This window comes from Gymnoscopelus microlampas (genome assembly GCF_963454915.1).
Source record: "Gymnoscopelus microlampas genome assembly, chromosome: 21".
NCBI lineage: Eukaryota > Metazoa > Chordata > Actinopteri > Myctophiformes > Myctophidae > Gymnoscopelus > Gymnoscopelus microlampas.
In genome coordinates this window covers 21,516,752-21,536,893 of record NC_139958.1, presented here as the reverse complement: position 1 = coordinate 21,536,893, position 20,142 = coordinate 21,516,752, and the positions used below count along the sequence as shown (strand labels likewise).

Below are 20,142 nucleotides of genomic sequence, written 5' to 3'. Positions count from 1 at the left end.
CGCACGCGTTCAGGGAGACCCCCTCTACAACGCCACACTCTCCGCTAAGCCAGACAGGTGTATTTGGAAGAGTGGCGGGCCGTCCAGTGAGGTCAGGGGTCAGAAAACAGCCATTTTCAGTGCATAGACTCCACAAATTGGACGCTGGACATGAGACATTTGCCGTGGCACTTACTATTACTTACTTACAATTATAACAATCTGTTCTTGCTTACAATTGACCGCTGATCATTCAGGCTACAGTCACAATTTAACACAAAAAAATGTAGATTAATATCACAGACTGAGGTTACCTATTGTTGTCACGTCACTGTGACGCAGTGTTAATTTTGACAGCAAATCTTTATTTAGTTTTAGTCATAGTATTTTGAATAACATTTAATTTAGTTTTAGTCATATTTTATTCACCTGAAATGTTTGTTTTAGTGTAGTTTTAGTCGACTAAATATAATACGATTTTAGTCTACTAAATCTACAGTTGATTTTGTCGTCAAAAATGTATTTTGGCGGGCCTTGATGGCGTCGTAATGCTACATTTTACACTTGGTTGCATGCTGAAATTAGCCAATCTACTGCTGTGACTTCACGTATCAAATTAAATAAAATACCTTTTAAAAAGTTCTATTGATGTCACCTCCTTATGATAAAAAAAACTCCATAATAAATCAAACCTACTCATTGATTTTTTTGGAAGAGGATGCAAGTCCCAGGAAGTGCCACAGAATCTCATCAGGAAGTTTTAAAGCATCTTCTGTGTATACAGTACTGTTGCGTTGACCAGTTATTGATAGATATGTGTGGATACTCCCACAAAACAGACATGGCTATGGACAAGCCTTGCTTCTACTTCAGTTTCTAAGTTGAGGAACCTCAGCTTTTCACTTGCACCACCAGGCATTTCTGATAACATAGATGTTTGAAGTTAACACCTCTCACATTGACAGAATGATTGAATCTGCAAATACATCCACTCATGATCAGGGTTCATTATTTTGGAATCCCTTGAAAACCAGATGCTGCATGATCTCAAGGGGCTTACCCATACATGCCAACCTCAGACCGTCTGATAATAGGAGATTTTATTTGTAACGAGTAGATAATTTCCATTTCTTTTATCAGGCTTTACTTACATAGTATCCATTAAAAAGTTAAAAGTAGCAATAAAAGAGCCATATTTAATAATAACATTTAACTGAGGACCCCCTGGAACCCCCCCAAGGACCCCTGGGGGTCCCCGGACGGTCGGACCCCACTTTGAGAACCAATGCTTAACGCTTTTTGAAAGTCCTGGAAAAAAAAGATGAAATGCATAATTTATTAAATAATATAAAGGTCTCAAAACAGAACACAACCCACTGTGTTGTTATGGGTGTTATGTCAGATTTGCATTGAAATCAAGAGGTTTGTCACTCACTCATACAGGTACAAGCAGCGAAATGTTGGTGTGACATGGTCTGTTCAGGTTGATGGAGTTGTCCCTTAAAGATCATCACTATGTTAAGGTAAGATGTGCATTATTGTAGAGAACCTTTTTCTTCTCCAAGATGATTGGTGTAGCTCCCCAATAGACCACAAGAAGGTGGTAGTGTTCCACAAATCTATATACAGAGGTTCAAATGGGTTCTGTGTGTAGAGGCGTTTTATTCAAAATGTATATAATACACATGTGTTTCTGATATACATACCTGCCAACCGCTTCCTACTGAGCTACCCAGACATAAGAAACATTGTACATTGACATTGCATGAACGTGATGGGTCATTCCCCCCAAATAATGAAAGGCACTTGGCTCATGCACTTTACAAAAGAAAATTCAAAGTACTGAACTAGGACTGAGACCTAGGATTTGAACATAGAATCTCTGTACTGTGGGCCCGATCATCAGACCAGTATACCATCTCTCAGGTCACTCAAGGCAGGTGTTTCTTGTATTGTTGAAATGTTCTTTTGTATATTAGCCTTCAGTTAGGTAAAGTTGAAAAGCAATGAACAATAGGAGGACTGGGATTTGAACTTGGAATTTTTGTGCTGAGAGTCTGATCATTAGACCATGATGTCTCTTAGTACTGCTAAAGTGTTCTTCTCTATGTTAGCCTTCAGTTAGTAAAGTTAAAATACTAAAGCATTGAACTATAGGACTGACTTGAACTTAGACTGTCTGCGTTAAGAGTCTGATCATTAGTCCACTACCCCATCACTCAGTCACTCTCGGCAGGTGTCTCTTAGCACTGTTTAAGCGTTCTTTAGTATGTTAGCCTTCAGTTAGTAAAGTTGAAATAGTTTGTTTATGTTAACACATTCACAGCAATTTCACATTCAACTACAGTAGGTCTGGGATTTGAACATGGAAACCCAGTGCTGAGTTTGAGCATTAGTCCACTACACCATCACATTTTAACATATAGAAGTCGTCTTATAGTGATTTGAAGTGTTCTTTTGGACTGACCAGCAAAGCCCAGCTTCCCAGCTTGGCTTTGCTGGTCATTCCAGCCAGCCAGCTAGCCGACCAGCTTCACCAGCAGAATCCAGCTTATAGCCTGACTGGGTGACCAGCTGACCAACTATACTGACAAAGCAGCAAGACCAGCCTGACCAGTTAGTCCATGTTCCCGAGGTCCTGGGTTCTAATCCCACCAAGGGTGGCCTACACTTTACTGCAAAGCATCTTTTTAAGACTTAACATCCATACAAGGAAAAAGGTGATGAAACAAGGAGCATAGAGGCTCTCTGTGTTAAGATGCTACTTCTGAAATGAAACTGAAACCCCAGGTTTTCACATACGCCATTAGGTTTTTTCAGCCTTAATTTAAGAAGTAATACTTATAATGACTATATTCTTTTATCATCTGATAGAGCTCATAGAGACCTTTAACATTATATACAAGTAATGTTTTCCAAAAATGTCACACAAGCCCTTTGTGCTCCAGGCCCTCAATAATTGCGTACAAATTAGCATTGTGCATGTAGGAAAGAAAATAATTTAAGTTAGTTTAAATTTCAAGTTTGATGAACAGAATCTGTTCAATAAAACAAATCAAGTAAGCCAATAGCCTTTACTGTTTTTAAAAATAATTTATTGTTCTTCATGTACAGGAAAAATGAAATAGAAAACCAAACATGAGTAGAAAAGGCAACTGTACAAGAGAGTATCTTTACACTGCATTGAGGATGTCTGCCATTCCTGACACTGGAATAAATAGTTATTCTGAGTCAGAAAATAGGCAATACTTTTAAACTGTACAATACGTAGGAGGAAGGGAGCATTCTCCACCTCAGATACTTGAGGCCTCATAGTGTTTGTGAGACCAGAGTACCACTAGTTTGACTTTGGCCAAGAGAGAGACGTGCCTAACCAAACTGCTCCACACCCACGCAGAAGCAAAATAAAATAAAAATCTGTTATAATCATTTCCGTAGGAAATTGTGTCACGTATAATGTCTGTACTGGCTTTGAGGATCAAATGGTTATGTTTCTGTTAGTGGGGAGTTCGAGGAGATTATGTTGTACCTCTGCGTAATACAGGGAATCCATCCAAACCACCAGCTAAAACAGAAGGCCTCTGATCAAAAGTCTTTGGTTCTGTTTTGAAGTAAAGTAAACCTCATACAGAGTAGCCTAGTTTATTTGTAGGCTTGTTAAAAGTGAAGACAGTAAGCTGATGCCTACTGAAACTAGGGAGAAACTAAAATAATCAACTAAACTTGGGAGCACTGTATGGTAACAGTACATTAGCAACAGCAATACTGTGCTGTATAGTCATTTTAACCTGTCCTAGCTAGTGAGTCTTGCTCTAAAAGTGCAGCCTAACTATAGCATAAGTTTAATATAAGTAGGAATCTAAAATAAAACCGAAACAGCAGTTAACACACCCTAACCATCTGCCGTGCCCCAACAAGCGAGCAGTAATTCTGTTGAAAATATATTTTGGTCAATCATAAAAAAGAGACAGCAAATACATGGAATACAGTTAGAAAAGAAAACAGCGAAAAAATAAAGCTGAGAGTAACATTTCAATGCATTGCACAATATAACACTGATGCACTTAATTGGAAAGCGTTGTTGTGCTTTTGACAGAGTCATTATAGAAGATGATAACTGGAAGGGGAACGTTTGGACTACTTTATCAGACAGCCAATAAAAACAAACTGGGAAAAAATAAAACATCAAGATATATCAGTAATTATCACTCAACTATAATACCAATAAATAATAGTAATATGATGACTATTATGATAACTCTCAATTCCATGTGAGCATAGCCACCAACACAAATCGCTGACAAACTCAATACATATGTCACATACAAAGTCAAATTCTAAACACACATACAAACAAGAGACTTGTATCATGGAGGAATCCTCAGTCATTGTCTTATGCGATTCAATGTTTTGATATGTATGGTACGGTAGACTGCACGTGGTAATGTAAAAATGAGCAAGATGCAAGTCTTTATCACATTCAAGGTCATTATGTAGGAACTAATCCACACACAATGGCCATGCAATTACTGCCAAGGCAATAATAAGATACTGAAATGTGGCATTTTTAACACTACTTTAAAGTGTGTGCATACAGTCATATTCTCTATGCAAGGGAGAAATAATATTTAACATTGAGTAATATAAATGTAATAATACCATACAAGTAAATTGCCTCTGGGTTAGAAACCATTAAGATGTCAAATGTAAAATTGTATGTGTGAATGTTAAAGTTTATTAGAAGTCTTACAAAATATTTGGTCAACTTAGAGGGTGGCTTTCAAAACCTTTGATAGTACCAAGTACATCTTTCCTTGACTGACCAAAACCTTGTGCATAATATGCTCATGTGAGTTCAGCAGATGTATTCTTAACACATCTTTGTGTGACTCAAGAATGTCCCCATGGACAGCTTTCTTTCTGACCAGTCAGTTTGGTTGAGGCTTTTTATACCCTCGGCAGGTACACACACACATAAGCAGAGGTTGATCTCAATGAGTGATATTTTGTGTAAAGCACTTTGAATTGCCTTGTTGAAATGTGCTATACAAATAAACTTGGCTTACTTATACTTTAATATTTTTCCAAAGCTTACGGCCATCCTCTCTCACCATTACAGATATTTAATACCATGATACCAAGTTTTTAAGGGGACCTCAATATGAACAAGTAATGTAATTAAAAAGTGTGTGTGTGTGTATATATATATATATATATATATATATATATATATATATATATATAGTATCATGCTACATTATGACAAAATATTTAGAATTTATGAGGTATAAAAGCATGAGACAGCTCTTGCACTCAAACGTACGTACGTACGCACGCACGCACGCACGCACGCACGCACGCACAGGCTCAGACACTTCAGTGCATCCACAAAATTGATGACTAGAGCTTTGTTTGACCCTATGATTAGCGGTTTAGCATAGTGCCATGAGATCAACTCAAAAGTCTTGCTATTGAACTGATTCCTTATGCTGTTTGTCTCCACCAGGGGGCACAATAGAGATTTATGCCTGGACTGCAACATTTATCTCAAGGTGTCCAGATACATCTGAATGAACATGCAATATGTATCAGATGTCTGTGTTGTTGTGGTAGAACGATTTCTACTCTGTTGTGCTAGTTTCCAAACTGACAAATTGCAGTCCACCACAATGTTAGACAGGAACACACATACACATCCAGGTAGCAGGCTTCCTCAATGGACATTTTTTGAAAAATGACTACTGCTAGAAACAAACTGTCAACACTACACTCGTTGTGCTCTGAAATCACTGTCCCGGGGTTGTTGCTGATGGTGATTAAGTGTCCCCAGTGGCTCTAGTCTACACAGAGCCCTACATCAGGGGTCTGAAGAGTGGATAATACTGATTAAAGTAAGAACCTGCATGAGAGCTACTTAATATGAACACACACACATACAGACACAAAGGCATGTTTACGTACGCATGCCTGCATGAATGTGCATGTACAAACACACAGACGCAAGACACATTCATGCGTGCATATGAGCAGGGGCGCGCGCACACACACACACACACACACACACACACACACACACACACACACACACACACACACACACACACACACACACACACACACACACACACACACACACACACACACACACACACACACACACACACACACACACACACACACACACACGCACGTACGTTCCAGTTTTCCACTGCTTGAACCCTCCTCCTCCTCCAGTATCCAGAATTCAGGAACAGGGTTGGGGGGTTCAGGACAAGGTGCAATCATAGGCTCCCTCCTCCTCCCCCTGCTCCTCTGTCTCCTCTGGGGGGCAGTCCTCAGAGGGGGGTCTGGGGAAGCCGCCGGGGGGCTCATGGGAGGGCAGAGACAGGCCCATGGGCGCCGCTCCTCCTCGGCTGTCCTCAGGCCCGGGTAAGGCAAGGCCCCCCAGCCCCTCAGGGCCACCTAGTTTCGAAGTCTGACTGGTGGGTTGAAAGGCCTCAGGCTGAACCTGCTCAGCGGCTGTCTCCATCAGTTGCTGTAGTTGAGGCCGGATCAGGTTAAGGAAGGGCTTGTAACCCAGGCTGGAGAGAGACAAAGTTAACCGTATTGTTACCGTTGTTACTGTTATATTCTCTGTCAGCATCACAATGTTTTTGGGTTAGTTGTATACAATTTTAACCATGAAATAATTAAAATGACATTATTCAACACAAAAAGTTTCAGGGAAATACTCTATTCCACTTTATGTCTATAGAACAGTGGTGGAACAACTGAAAGCCGGGCCGGGAGGCGCGCGAAGCGCGCGGAAAATTTTGCGGGTTTGGGTCGGGTCGGGTCACCTTTTGGGGGTCTTTTTGTCACTTTATTTCGGTTTTAGGGTTAGGATAGGGTGTCAATGCGTCTTTTTTGGCAGATGTTGATGACGATTTTAACCAAAATACATTTGGAGATATAAGATAAGATAATTTTGTATATTTGCATCACTGTGAGTGAAAATAAACCAACAACACGCAACATAACATTTCAATATTATTTTAATGATGATAATAATGCTTTAATTAAATGAGAGGCGGAGAGGCGCCGCGGAGAGGTCGCGGCCCCGGCCCGGTCGCGGCGACCGGCCCGCGACCCTGGAGGGCCCGGCGGCCGGGCCCTCCAGGGTCGCGGGCCGGGAGGCGGCCGCCTCCCTTGCCTCCCCGGACGCTCCGCCACTGCTATAGAAGTATGGCTATGAAAGTGATATTTCTTTGATGGATGAGCAATTTGCAAATTATGAATTAATTAATACAATTACGACTATTGCTGAAACACAACATTGATTGCCAGTTAGCAACTACAGGTATGACACCAACAAAATGAGTGAAATAACACAAGACAAACATTATATAATATAAGAGAAAGAGAGACAAGATGGAAGGAGTGAATATATAACTGTAAAATGTGTACTGTTTAACTAAACCTACCAGTCAGTGGAGGCCCATACATCAACAGCTGATAAGCCACTACGAATACTCTGCACAGTTTCTGGGGGAACTTCAGGGCTGTCCAAGAAGCCAATCACCTGCTTGATGATGCTAGCCTCTCGCAGTATGAGGCCAATCACCACACACCACTCCAAACAGCCTGCCTCCATGAAAACATGGAGCAGGTACCTAAAGGGTATGAAGAAACACAGTGATCATCATTTATCAAATGTCTCACAACAAGTTATTTTTGGGGACATTTCTAAGCCTATATTTGATAGTGACAGTTGAGAGAGACGAGAAAAGCAGTGAGACAGTACAGCAAATTGCCCGGCAGGCTGGGAATTTAAATGGGGACTCAAATAGGTCATTTTGCGACCATTTGGTATGCGCCCTAACCATTCCGAGAGATCGCTTTTTCAGAGACGCGGTGGTGATTCATTGTGTCAATGAAATGCTCCTTGCTTTTTTGAGCCTATATATCCACTCAAAAATGAACACCATTTTAACAAAACAAAAAATGCTATGTGAGCACACTCTTACAGAACAAAGATAGTCTTACAATTGAGATGCTTTTAGGAGCACGGCCATATTCGATTTTAGTAGTCATGGGAAGTAAGGAGAAGGGTTTCTTAAGATATTACAGGGAATGAAATAGCTAGACCCCCTACGGGAATCATATAGAAACAGAGCCCACAGGCGGATGCTGGGGTAGCACTCTGTGCCACGCTATGAGCTTTTGTTTTTAATAGCCAAAGTGTAAAATAATGCTTTTAAGCTCAAATCTAAAAATGACACAGATGCGTCCCCGGTCTTAATGGGTTAATCACTGATTAACCCAACAAGTGAAGCTTGCCGTTGGGTTTCTCACCTGAGCTGCACCTGGGACTTGTGTGGACCCTTGTTGGCCAGCTCCATGGAGATGTGCTCCAGCTCGGCCTGGCTGAGGCTCAGAGTAGATGAGTTTTCCTCCACCATGGTCCAATCACCGTCCACGACTGAACTGGTCTCTGTCAGGTCTGTAGCCGAGCCAATGCTGTACTCCTCCGCTGCAAGGAGAGCAGGGTCATTGAATTGTGGATTAGTAAAACAATAATAAAATAGCGTTTTGTTTCTTGTGAGAACAAATTGGGAGCCAGAGTCCATACAGTATATCAGGTTGGCCGATATATCTGCCATTATTTGACTTTTTTGACATCAATATTGGCAATTATGTAGCCGATGTGTCCCGGTTTCTAACCACTTTCAACCTGCCATCCCTATTTTGGGGATGTCATTATTTGACAAATGTTCAAAAATAGCTAACAACGTCACATTTTTGACAAAGTTAAATGTTCTCAAACTCATGAAATCTAAGCTTTTTTCAAATTGACTAGAAAATCTATTTTAGAACCAAAAATCTGGCATCGGTCGGTCTCTAGTAAAGTAAATTGAAGTCATGTTACCTTTGTTGGTGAGTGGTGAGAGGAAGGCATCATGTGTCTGTGGTGCATGATGGTGATGAGAGTGAGCTGAGGAAGCAGCATCTGTGTCTTTAGGCCCGGACCCCAGGCCATCAAGCCAGGTGTGGCTCCTGGGGGGCTCCTGGGGAGGAGCGGTGTCCATGTCACTGTTCAACAGGCTGTCAGCTGACTGGGACTTCAACAGCCGTGTACTCAATACTTAGGAAGGACAGCAAGAAGACATACAGGTATATGTCACTATAGAACAATGCGGGAAGCGATCAACAATTTAAAAAACATTAGCGTTGATATATATGGTTTTATTTATTGTGCTTTCTTTTTTTGTCAGATTTATTTTGGGCTTTTTTTTAATGCCTTTATTGATAGTGAAGTGAAGTTAGACAGGAAACGGGGAGAGAGAGAGATGGGGAGTGACACGCAGGAGAGGCCGTCGGGATCGGGACTCGAAAACGCGACTCGCTGTCAGGCTACATTGGAGCCTAGGTGCCCGGCCATTCATTTTGCTTTCAGTCTTATATTTATGTTTTATGTTCTTCTATGTATCGACTGCAAAGCCCTTACAAAACCCTGTTTTGAATGGTTCTACATGAATTACTTTATTATTTTTATTATCCCATCTTACATGTGCGACATCGACCGTTCCTCAGCGGTGAGCTCAGGCTGCCAGCAGGGATGACCGGGAAGGGCCACAGGAAGTCCTTGTGCAGCATTTTCAACGCCATGACAAAATCCTCAATGCGGGCCACTCGGTTCCTCTCACGACACAGCCATCCGATCAGCTCGAAGCCCAGCTGTGCAGAGAAGCAGCCCAGGTCACGAAGGCGCACCTGCTCCAGGAGGTGGCGGGCATGGCGCCATAGCATCATGTCAATGTACATGTTCTCCGCACACTCCACCTCTCGACTGCAGAGGAGAGAGAGACATTATTAACAAGGTGGAAGAGAAGTGTCACCGGCGCTCACCGCAATAGGATGCACACATTCAGAGCATACTGCATTCAATGCAGGAAAGAAGAGTCAGATGGATAAACAAGTTCTTTGGGCTTGGTGTAGGAGGTGACCTACATGCTGCCTTGGGAATGAGGACGGAATGAGAGCCTATGTGGTATGCACCGTAACCACTTGGCTATCAGTGCCCTGAAGTGAGCATTTAAAGCAACATTTAACCAAGAGTTCATTCACTCAAGTCAGACAAATTAAACAAATACAAATAAAAATGGGATGGCATACACAGTTAATGAAAGGGAAGTGTACACAATACACATACCCTTTAGCAGAGGGTCCACTGGGCATGCTGAAAGTCTTCTGCAGGATGCCAGATGCAATGGAGTCAGCTGACTGGGACAGGCTGATGCTGCGGTTCCTGAAGAACTCGAAACCTCCTGTTGAGCTGGGTTCCTGGAAACAGAGAGACACCAAGCTCAACTAGGTCTATGCAAAGGTCCATGGTGTTTAAGAGTACATAGTACATTGGGCTTTGGTAGGCAAATCAATAACTGACCAATCAGAACTCAGAAAATATTTGACAAAAGCTTATTTCTGTGACTAATCTGCAAGCTTTCTACTTTGCCCAGATGGCTTATGTTGAATTATAATAAAACTTTGGAGCTATGCTTCACAACTGAATTGGTTTGATGTTAAAGGTATTAAATTGGCTTTACAACTATTATAAACTAGCAAGCGATATCTAAGTATAAAAAGCCAAGCGACCAAACTATGGAACAGTTACTTTCCACTTGTCAACCTCAACGAATACTATAAGCCCTGTTGCAATGTCAGTGTTGTTGACACAGGCCGTAGGTTCCAAGTTCCACCCCCAGCTCCTCCTGAACCCAACCCATGAACTCAATGATTGATATTCACAAGCAAGTTCAATAAACAAGTGGAAAGGAAAGAAAAAAGCTGCATCTTTTAGAAAACCTGAAGATCTTCACCTGAGTGGTGGGCGTTGGGGGCGGAGTATCCATCTCCCCTGAGCCAATGGCCTTGAGGAATCGTATCATATGCCGACAGAGATCCCACTTGCCCTGTTCTAGGGCTGTGTTGAAGAGCAGTGTGGCGTGTTGTCTGCTCACTGCTGGCACCTCCATGTTCTACAAAGGCAGATGGAGAACAAACAATAAATGATGGCAACCTGCTGCCAGTCCGGACCCCTAATAATTAGCGATAGCATCAATATCATTTTTGACAGTGTGACACCTAGTTGGTGAGACGTCTAGAAGAGCGCTTGTGTCTGAGTATCTGTGGTCAGTGGTTCTCAACCTTTTCAGGGCGTGACCTCCCAAAATAACCGTATTTGAACTGGGGACCCCCCACAATGATAAGCACTTATTAGACTGTAGGAGTTCATTTTTTTCCCCAATGTAGGAGTTCAATTTTGTTTGACTCCACAGATAAATATTGTGAAAATAGCAGATCTACAAGCTCGCCTTGTGTTGTGAGCTTGTAGATTGGCTATTTTCACAATTTCTGCCTCTTTCTTATATTATTTGACATTTTGGCCAATGTTTGACCAGTTCTTATAGTATAGTTTGTTGATACCTTTTGATGCAGTAATAGGCTTTTTCTTTTCTTTTTTTTAGGTATTAAAAAGGTCTTAAATTGTCACTTCACTGTCATCTGCCCCTCCGCCCCCCCCAAACAAAATCATATGGGGACCACCCTGGGGGTCCCGACCCACATGTTGAGAATCACTGGCTTATGTTGCTAACCACAGCAGCAGATTTATTGTACACAATGCCATTAGGCCATAGATTTATCACCACTCCATTGGGAACTGCTTATGGCTGAGTCATAGTGAGCGTGACGATGTGGTCCGCCGGCCGGTCGTCCCTTAAGCCAATTTTAATATAGGATATAATATAATATGCAATATGATTGACTAATGCAAACCATCTCCGCTAGTTGCCTTCATGTGGAGTGCACACTGTCCAGTTTTAGGGGGCAGCGTTTGGCTTACGGCTGCATACACGTGCGTTTACTCACAAACCTTACCTGCAGTATGATCAGATAGGAGGCAGCTGTATCCAGATCCTGAGCCATGAGACACTCCTCAAAAAGATCCTTGGGGTTCCCTACAGCTGCAAACAGGTAGTTCCATAGTGCATACTCCGTCTTCCTTGCGCAATGCACAATGGTCTGGAGGAAGAGTGGGAACTCGGTGATGAACTTGGCCACGGTGGGCAGCAGCGGGTCAGGAATGGGCTCCCGTGACGTGGCCTCCTCCTCCAGCACCACATGCACCATCAGCTCCATGACATGGGGGAAGTAGGGGAGTGAAGCACAGGACTGGGCCAGCAGCAATGCCTGGAGGGGGGGGGAGAAGACACACTGATTCAGCATGTGTAGCAATGGTTCTGCTTTTATTTATTTTGCTCTATCGAGCATTCAGGGTCGTCTCAAGCAGTAGTACATGCATAGAAAAGCGAAATACAACCAAAACCCTTTTCTACATAACAGACGGCTCTAGATCTTGCTCATCAATTTGAGTGCCTCAGTATGACATTTGGTCCATTTGGTTACTAACCATTAATCATTTAGCTAGGGACCACCTAGAACCCCCTCAAGGGCCCCTGGACCCCACATTGAGAACCACCGACATAGACACCTAATTACCTGTTCCCCCAGGTTGCGAACCAGGAGCTGCCTCAGGATGTGGTGGAGGTAGATCTGGGAGGTCCTCTCTACAGTGCAGTATGGGAATACAGCCTCCAGGGGTTCCGACGCCCCCTGCAGGCCATCATACAGCACTGCCTCGTTGGTGGCCCCCAGGACCAGGGCGTCCTCAAACAGAACGGCTAACGGGTAGATGTTGATGTGAAAGGGCAGCATGATGCGTCTGGAGAGGAAGGAGTGGGGCTTGCGGTTGTCTCTGGGAAACAGCGGCAGCCAGACTTTCATGCCTGCTTCACCGCAGGACAGCCACAGGGCCTCTAGCAGGTGACGCTTCTTCCTGTTGGAACGACAGGTAGTCCACACGTTCTCCACACACTGGGCCAGAACTACTGGAGGGCAGAACGGTAGCTGCACGACAGAAAGACAGAGAGAAAGAAATGTCAATATGGAACAAGGGAGGGTCAAGTGGAAATTCCTGCCCCCCGCAGGATCTTTCCATTTCCATCGGCAACTCCTGGCTGTTCCTGTTCCAACTGCCAAGAGCCTGGGAGTGTGTGGGCCTGTGTCAGTCAGCTGCACGCATTTAAGCGATCACTCGACCTTGTAGGTGTACACTAAAACATGCAGTACAAAGAATCAGACCCTTCCTCACCAAAGAGTCTGCCCAGCTCCTATCCAGGCCTCAGTCATCTCCAGGTCTGACCATTGCAACTCCCTCCTTACTGGCCTCCCAGCATGCTTACTGAAGCCCCTCGGAATGATCCAGAATGTTGTGGCATGCCTGGTCACCAACCATCCAAACCTTTCACATCTCTCCCCTTTTTCTTTCTCTTTACTGACTTCTGGTCGCACCCAGTACAAAACACTGGTGACTACAAGGCAATCAAGGTCATGCACCGCCTTACCTTCAGGACATGATCCAACCACACACCCCTTACTGTTTACTTAGATCAGCTAAAACACCCTGGCCAATGCTCCACACATTCTAGACTTTTTTTCGCTCCTGGCTCCCAAGCTGTGGAATAAGCTCCCACTTGCAGTCAGGACTGCAGACTTCCTCCCCCCCATTTTACGGAGCAGATTGAAAATTCACCTTTTCAGATTTCACCTCACCCCCTGGTACTCCCATTTCCTTGTTTCACTTCTTGTCACATATTTTCCTACTTATATTTTGCAGATATATGTTGGTTACTTGTTTTATTTATTTTATTATTGCTTTACTTTTTGCTTGACCACAAGTGCTAAGAATGTTATTTAGATAGCATGTTGTTTAGACAGATGCTAGGTTTGACGTTTACCTGGTATCTTTGATTGTTTGAAGCACTACAGTGTTTTCTTTGCACTCTACATACAGTATGTGGCTATTTACCCTGTTGTTTGTTGACTAGGTTTCATGTTTTTCAGGTTTTCATTTACTACATATCCTGCAGGTTTTATTTTTGAGAAAGACTACTTTAGAGGATTTGGATGTGCAAGGCTTACATCCAATCATGCAGGGAACAAAAGCAGTTTGGTGCAGTGTTACATTACAACAACATTAGGGTGCTACCAAGTGATACTTGCACACAACTGAACCAAGGTAAATCAAAACACGATAGTCATGCGTTGCTGTGATGCTATATAATATAGTAGAACAAGCAGTGCATAACAAGCATGAAACCAAATCAACGGTTGTACTCACCAGCTTCTTGTTGTTGGCAGGAATTTCTTTGTCTCGCACCTGGGGTCCCGATCGATCCCTCTGTAGCATGATCAACTGGCCAGCCAGATTCAACATAATGCTCTCAGCCATGCAGGCCTGCAATGGACAGAAACATACAGTATATGGACATGGAATGTATAATAAGATGTGAAGTACTGTAGCAATACAAATTTCAGTATAAAACCGCAACACAAATATCAGTATTGTGTGTGTGTGTGTGTGTGTGTGTGTGTGTGTGTGTGTGTGTGTGTGTGTGTGTGTGTGTGTGTGTGTGTGTGTGTGTGTGTTACCTGCTGCGGGGCTTTGAGCGTGATGCCAGTCTCAGTGCGTACAGAGGTGAGTGTGACAGAAACCACAAGGGCAGGGTGAGGGATGTAGCGGGACATGGACACCTCCTGAAGCAGCTCAACGCTGGCTGAAGGGTTAGGACTGGACAGTGAAGACAAACGCATAACCAACTATTAGAACTAGTAGAACACAACCACAGTTTAAGTTAATGCGAATTAATGGCACGAAATAAACGCTCTTGGTGTGTAGCGACCTTAAGAGCAATACGACTACAGAAGTACAGGTACAGAGATATCAGGGTAGGCATCCATGGCAATAGCTAGGTCTTTGTCAGTTTTACATAGTGAACATGGATATGTTGACGTGTGTACAGTGTGGTGTAGCAGATCTTTGTACACATTTTATGAGTAGCATGGTTGTCACTATAGTGACCCATCACTGTTAAATTCAGAATTCTTGAATTGAATTAGCAGTTGCTAGGCCTAGCAAATACCTAGGTTATGACCAGACAGAGCTACTAAAGAAAGGTTTTTGTTTTGTTGCATTTATCCCCATTTTCTGTTCAATTTAATTGTTGACAATTCACAATGTGTATTGCGGACCTTGTCGCTGCCAACCCCCACTGTTGGCCTGGACTAGAAGGCAAGATGGTTACTAAATTAGATTGGGTCAGAGGGGTTAGTAGTAATTTTCTAATTGGCCAACCGGTAATAGATTGCTAGACGGTTGCAAGATCGTTACTGGGTACACTGTGTATGAATAATGCTAGTGTATTTTTTATGTGGTTGATGGATGGTCGACAAGTGTTTGCCTAGTTGTTGCTTGATGGTGGTTGCTATAGTAAGCGTTAGACTGTCGCAAGGTGGGTGGGGCATTAGATATCCCATCAAATCACTGCATTTGCCTGGTGCAGTACCAAGTCAAAGGAGACCACGTTGGAGAAAGGGTTATAGGGGGGTGTAAGTGAGTTCTTTGTTAAAAAGCTAAGCTAATAATTGCGATAAAGTGTTCTCTCCAGGTCAGGATACCAATTTTATCCAATCAGGAGAAATTTCACTTGTTTATCCTGTATCCTGTTTTTTCTCCTGATTGGATACAAATGGTATCCTGACCTGAAGAGGTATGAAGCATGGGGAGGACCCTGAAATAATTGCTAACAGAATATAGAGCTATCGACCACTTATGTTAACCAAATCACATCCCTTACAACATTTTTAAGGCATGCAGTAAAAGTTGTAGAATAATTAGGGACCAGGAGATATACTGTCAACACACTGTTCTGTGAAAAGAACAATACAAGACAACATGTGTACATGCAGCCCCACCTGTCATGCCTCCTCTCAATACTGTAAAGACAGATTGAGCAGTCGGCTCTGAAAAGGATGACCATGTCTCTGAAGACATTGAGCAGCAGTGTGTCTGATTGGAGCTTAGTGACCAAGGCAAAGGCGTTGTCCAGGTTGGATGACCGTAGGTACAACCGCAGCTAGAGAGAGGGTGGAACAGGAGGACAACAAAGAGGGGAAGATAGAGGGAAAAAAACATCAACCGTTGTTGAAAGTTGAATAACAAAAACAATAAAGTAACCACTTTCAAACTAGTGTCCCTATTTTGGGCATGTCATTAAAGGTCAGCAAAGTTCTCAAAATGTTTCTGTTTCCGTTGGTTAAATCTAGATAAATGGCATGTGTGCTTATACTTCGGTGTATGCCAGCGCCTCGCAACAAAAATAGATAATCTATAAGCTTACAACGTGTCGTGCAGCAGCACATTGTGAGCTTGTAGATCGGCTGATTTCGGAGTGAGACGGGAAGTGCAACCATGTGTAACTAAGGCTTAATATTTCATGCTCTTACTTCTTCTTGCTGATCGATGAAATTGTAACAGGCCACCACAACAAAGTCATTCCACCAAGCCAGTCCTCCCGTCACTGTCATGTTTTGCTCCTGTATACATAAATGCAAGCACATAAACACACATATATCGTTGCTGTCGGGCAGAAATCTTGTATCCGCATATTTAAATGTTTTTGTTTTTCGTAAATGTATGCCCATCATCGTACAAGAGTGTCATGCAAAAGTAGCGAAAATACATGATCTACAAACTCACATCACAAGCAATGCATTGTGAGCTTGCACTGTAGATCTGCTAAATATGCTATTTTGAAAATGAAAGTCTGTCGGTAGGTTTTATATAAATATTTAACCAATCAATAATAACTACAGTGGATCCATTGGAACACAGGTTCCAATGCTTTCCGCCCAACAGCGACGATATGGGTGACAAGATTGCCATTTGAACTCAATGAACTGGGAATATAATAGACAATGTGGATTCTATTCAACAGCACTGTGTACCTGAGTGATGTTTCCAAAGAGTTTCCATTTCCTGGTGTATAAGGAGTAGTGTGCAAAGCCCCGTCTTCCTGCTACCGCCACGCACTGACCTACTGTATCTATGGCTGCAAACTGGAAAGACAAGACACACACACACACACACACACACACACACACACATGTACGCACAAACATACCAATGAGAAATAAAAGGGAAAGAAAGAGGCAAGAAAGTGCGTATGATTTCATTTTGTACTCATACTAAGACTCATATTATGACGACTCATAACAGACTCCAAAACAGGTTAGAATATTTGTATTAATTACAAATATTGCTGACACAACTGATCTACACACATACACTCACTTCAGAAGAAGGAAAATACAACAACAACAACCATATGATCATCAATATATTCCATGAAGTTAAAAGTGAATAAGGTTTATTTCCATATTTACCCGTATAGGCCAGTTGCTCTCTAGGTATGTGCTGTGAATCTAGAAGGAAAAAAACAAACAAAAATAACTCACAAAGAAATATGTCATAGTCCATTCCCATTTCCTGTGTATACAGTATGTATACACATCCATATCCAGGTACTTGTAGGATACTGCTGGCTATTGACATTAGTCTTTTTCAGGGAAGGTTTATTCAGCATGCATGTTATTTTTCAATAACACACACACACACAGGCAGGAACTTCACATTATGCACCACCCAGACAGTGCATTTGTAGATTTTTAAATCAGCAAACACATTAGCATTCACAATATCTTACTTATGCACCTAGTTTTGTATGAAAATATACCCATTAGTCTATGTCTTTACCTGGACCACGTGCCAATGCTTGTGCCCCAATAAAGTGCTGAGTCCCTGAGAGAGAGAGGAGTTTGGGCTGGGGGGGTGGTGCAGTGGACTGCTGTCCCGAGGGTGGGGGTGGGGGTTGTGTGTGTCAGACGTGCTGTGAGCTTGTGTGGGGTCACCACACGTCAGGTAGAGACGGTCCTCCCCATGAAGCAACACCTGCTCCTGGTTACTCTGTAAAGCAGAGAAAGACGGAAGAGAATAACCACTTAAGTCCTGTTTTAGATTTTGTTGTGCACAGTGTGCACTACAAAGTTCATCACATTTGTTTTTACAGTCTGCACACGTCATTTTGTAGTTATTATTGCAAGCATGTTCATTGCAGATACTGATAATGCTTAAATGTCATATATCATGTTGCCCTAATCATAAGCTGCTCTTTTCTTTATATAAAATAATCGATTAACTGGTCATTAATCTGGTTGATGATCGATTAAGGAGAACATGCGCCTCCCAAGTATGTATGTATGTACTCTATGTATGAGTGTGTACACTGTAGATAGGCATGTGTGCGTGTACATTTCACATATGTACAGTAAGTATGACTCACTGTGCAGGGGTTAACCGTTAGGGCACTCTTGATGAAGTGAAACTGCAGTATGCCAGTCTGCAGTGAGGAGCGAGGAGGAGGTGTAACCATCTCTACCTCCTCACCCTCCTCTGGTTCCTCCTGGCTTTTCCTCTCCTGCTTACTGGGAACCACCCACAGATGATAACCCTCTGCACCCCAGCTCTGGAAAGGAAGACATGTGTCAGTTTAGACACACAGGGCCAATGACAACAATAGAATAACAATATATTATACTATAGTGTTTTTAACAAATAGCCGATCTACAAGCTCACAACGCATCGCATCACACCACGATAACGCATTGTGAGCTTGTACATCTGCTATTTTCAAAAGTTATGGTTTTGGGGTTTTTGATTTCTGAAAAAGTGTTTGTAGTAAACGAAAAAAAAAGGGATATTTATATTTCCTCACAACCGATAAAAATGGGTCCGTGACTGGATTTTGGACTGGACTTATAATAGCCACGTAGTCATGCAAATAGATGTTTTTATTGCCCCCCATGGAGAAATAGAAACGTGAATATGAGCAACCTGTGAATGCAGACCATTCTTAAAACCCTCTCGACTTCATTAACCGGACCTTAGTTGGCTCTGTACTTGTACTGCATTTTTCCGTCTACATCAAATCTCTTCCCCAAAAATAGCAGTTGTGAGCTTATAGATATGCAATTTTTGGCAAAAGTACCCCTACTACCCCCTCAGAATAGGTAATAATGCTAAACTGTATAATAATCTGAATGAATCCATTCACCATAGAGCTGATTTTAAGGGGCTCCTTCTTGGTCCCATCTGAACGATAGCTGAAGGAAAGAAAGAAAAGCAGAAAGACAGGAAATAGAAAAACAAAAGAGAAGTTAACAGAAATGTGTACAAAGCTGGTGTGTGATTTAATGTTTACTTTTATTTTACAGTGATGTGTGCGTTTGTGTTATGGCTGGGCGATGAGTTTTCCTAGAATAAAAGAAAATAGTGACAATAGCCGATCTACAGCGTTGTGAGCTTGTAGATAGGCTATTTATTTATTTTTACAACAAAGTATAATACAGGGTTAAGTGTTTAATCAGACTAATTGATTTTGTCAATTATAAAAAAAATCTAAAAGAAATGATAAAAGTCGATACAAATTTAAAAAAAGATTACACAATACAAATCGGTTACTGGTTCAAATATTGGTTTCGATATATTTTGGTTAATTGCCCAGCCCTAGTGTGTGTGTGTGTGTGTTTCCACCCACGCAAAGTCCTCTCCCAGGGTGCAGATGAGGTGAGCTCCAAAGACGCTCCACAATGACAGACCACCACACTCCCATGTCACCATGGCAACACTGTAGTCAGGAGACCAGCAGATCAGCTTCACTGGGCCTGTCTTGTTATAGATGTCTGAATGAGAGAGTTCACAGTAGAGGTTCATTAGGTTCATTAAGTTCGCCTTGACATTTAGTCTTTAACACTTTTAACAACTTTCAACCTGGCATCCCTATTTTGGGCATGTCATTTACAGGCAAACATTTTCAAACCATTTACACAGGTATTTTGAAAGTTCCATGAAAATGAAAAAGGAATTGGAAATGACCATCTTCTACAGGACCAGGCCTAAGTCAACTATGACCACAAGGGAGCGCTGTGGTGTAAACTCAAAACATTGGCAAACTGATGATTACTATGAAAGACAGAAATAAATCTCAGAAAAACACCACCATACTGCCACTTGTGAGAGGACACAGAAAGGGAGGCAATGAATTAAATGTCAAGGAGAGAGAGAGAGATTGCTGCCATTTTCTTTTAAATTGTACTCATGTATATATGTTTTTGTTTAGTTTTTGTTTTTTTTACAGCAAAAGCGTTTTTTAAAAGATAGTTTTC

The 20,142-nt window shown here is 42.2% G+C and overlaps 1 protein-coding gene across 1 annotated transcript in view; it reads right to left on the bottom strand.

Moving 5' to 3' along the window:
• Nucleotides 1-3,052: 3,052 nt before the first annotated feature.
• ric1 (RIC1 homolog, RAB6A GEF complex partner 1) overlaps nt 3,053-20,142 on the bottom strand; it is a 48,372-nt gene continuing 31,282 nt past the window's right edge. The window contains exons 9-27 of the mRNA XM_084046552.1: nt 19,515-19,659; nt 19,032-19,080; nt 18,261-18,443; nt 17,675-17,884; nt 17,305-17,343; nt 16,867-16,977; nt 16,366-16,455; nt 15,835-15,995; nt 14,512-14,650; nt 14,201-14,317; nt 12,520-12,927; nt 11,899-12,210; nt 10,839-10,997; nt 10,172-10,302; nt 9,528-9,808; nt 8,888-9,103; nt 8,314-8,491; nt 7,443-7,631; nt 3,053-6,560 (exon numbers count right to left, since the gene is read on the bottom strand). Of these exons, the coding sequence (XP_083902678.1) occupies nt 6,245-6,560; nt 7,443-7,631; nt 8,314-8,491; nt 8,888-9,103; nt 9,528-9,808; nt 10,172-10,302; nt 10,839-10,997; nt 11,899-12,210; nt 12,520-12,927; nt 14,201-14,317; nt 14,512-14,650; nt 15,835-15,995; nt 16,366-16,455; nt 16,867-16,977; nt 17,305-17,343; nt 17,675-17,884; nt 18,261-18,443; nt 19,032-19,080; nt 19,515-19,659 (3,434 nt within the window). The 3' untranslated portion in view covers nt 3,053-6,244. The remainder of the gene's footprint in view (nt 6,561-7,442; nt 7,632-8,313; nt 8,492-8,887; nt 9,104-9,527; nt 9,809-10,171; nt 10,303-10,838; nt 10,998-11,898; nt 12,211-12,519; nt 12,928-14,200; nt 14,318-14,511; nt 14,651-15,834; nt 15,996-16,365; nt 16,456-16,866; nt 16,978-17,304; nt 17,344-17,674; nt 17,885-18,260; nt 18,444-19,031; nt 19,081-19,514; nt 19,660-20,142) is intronic.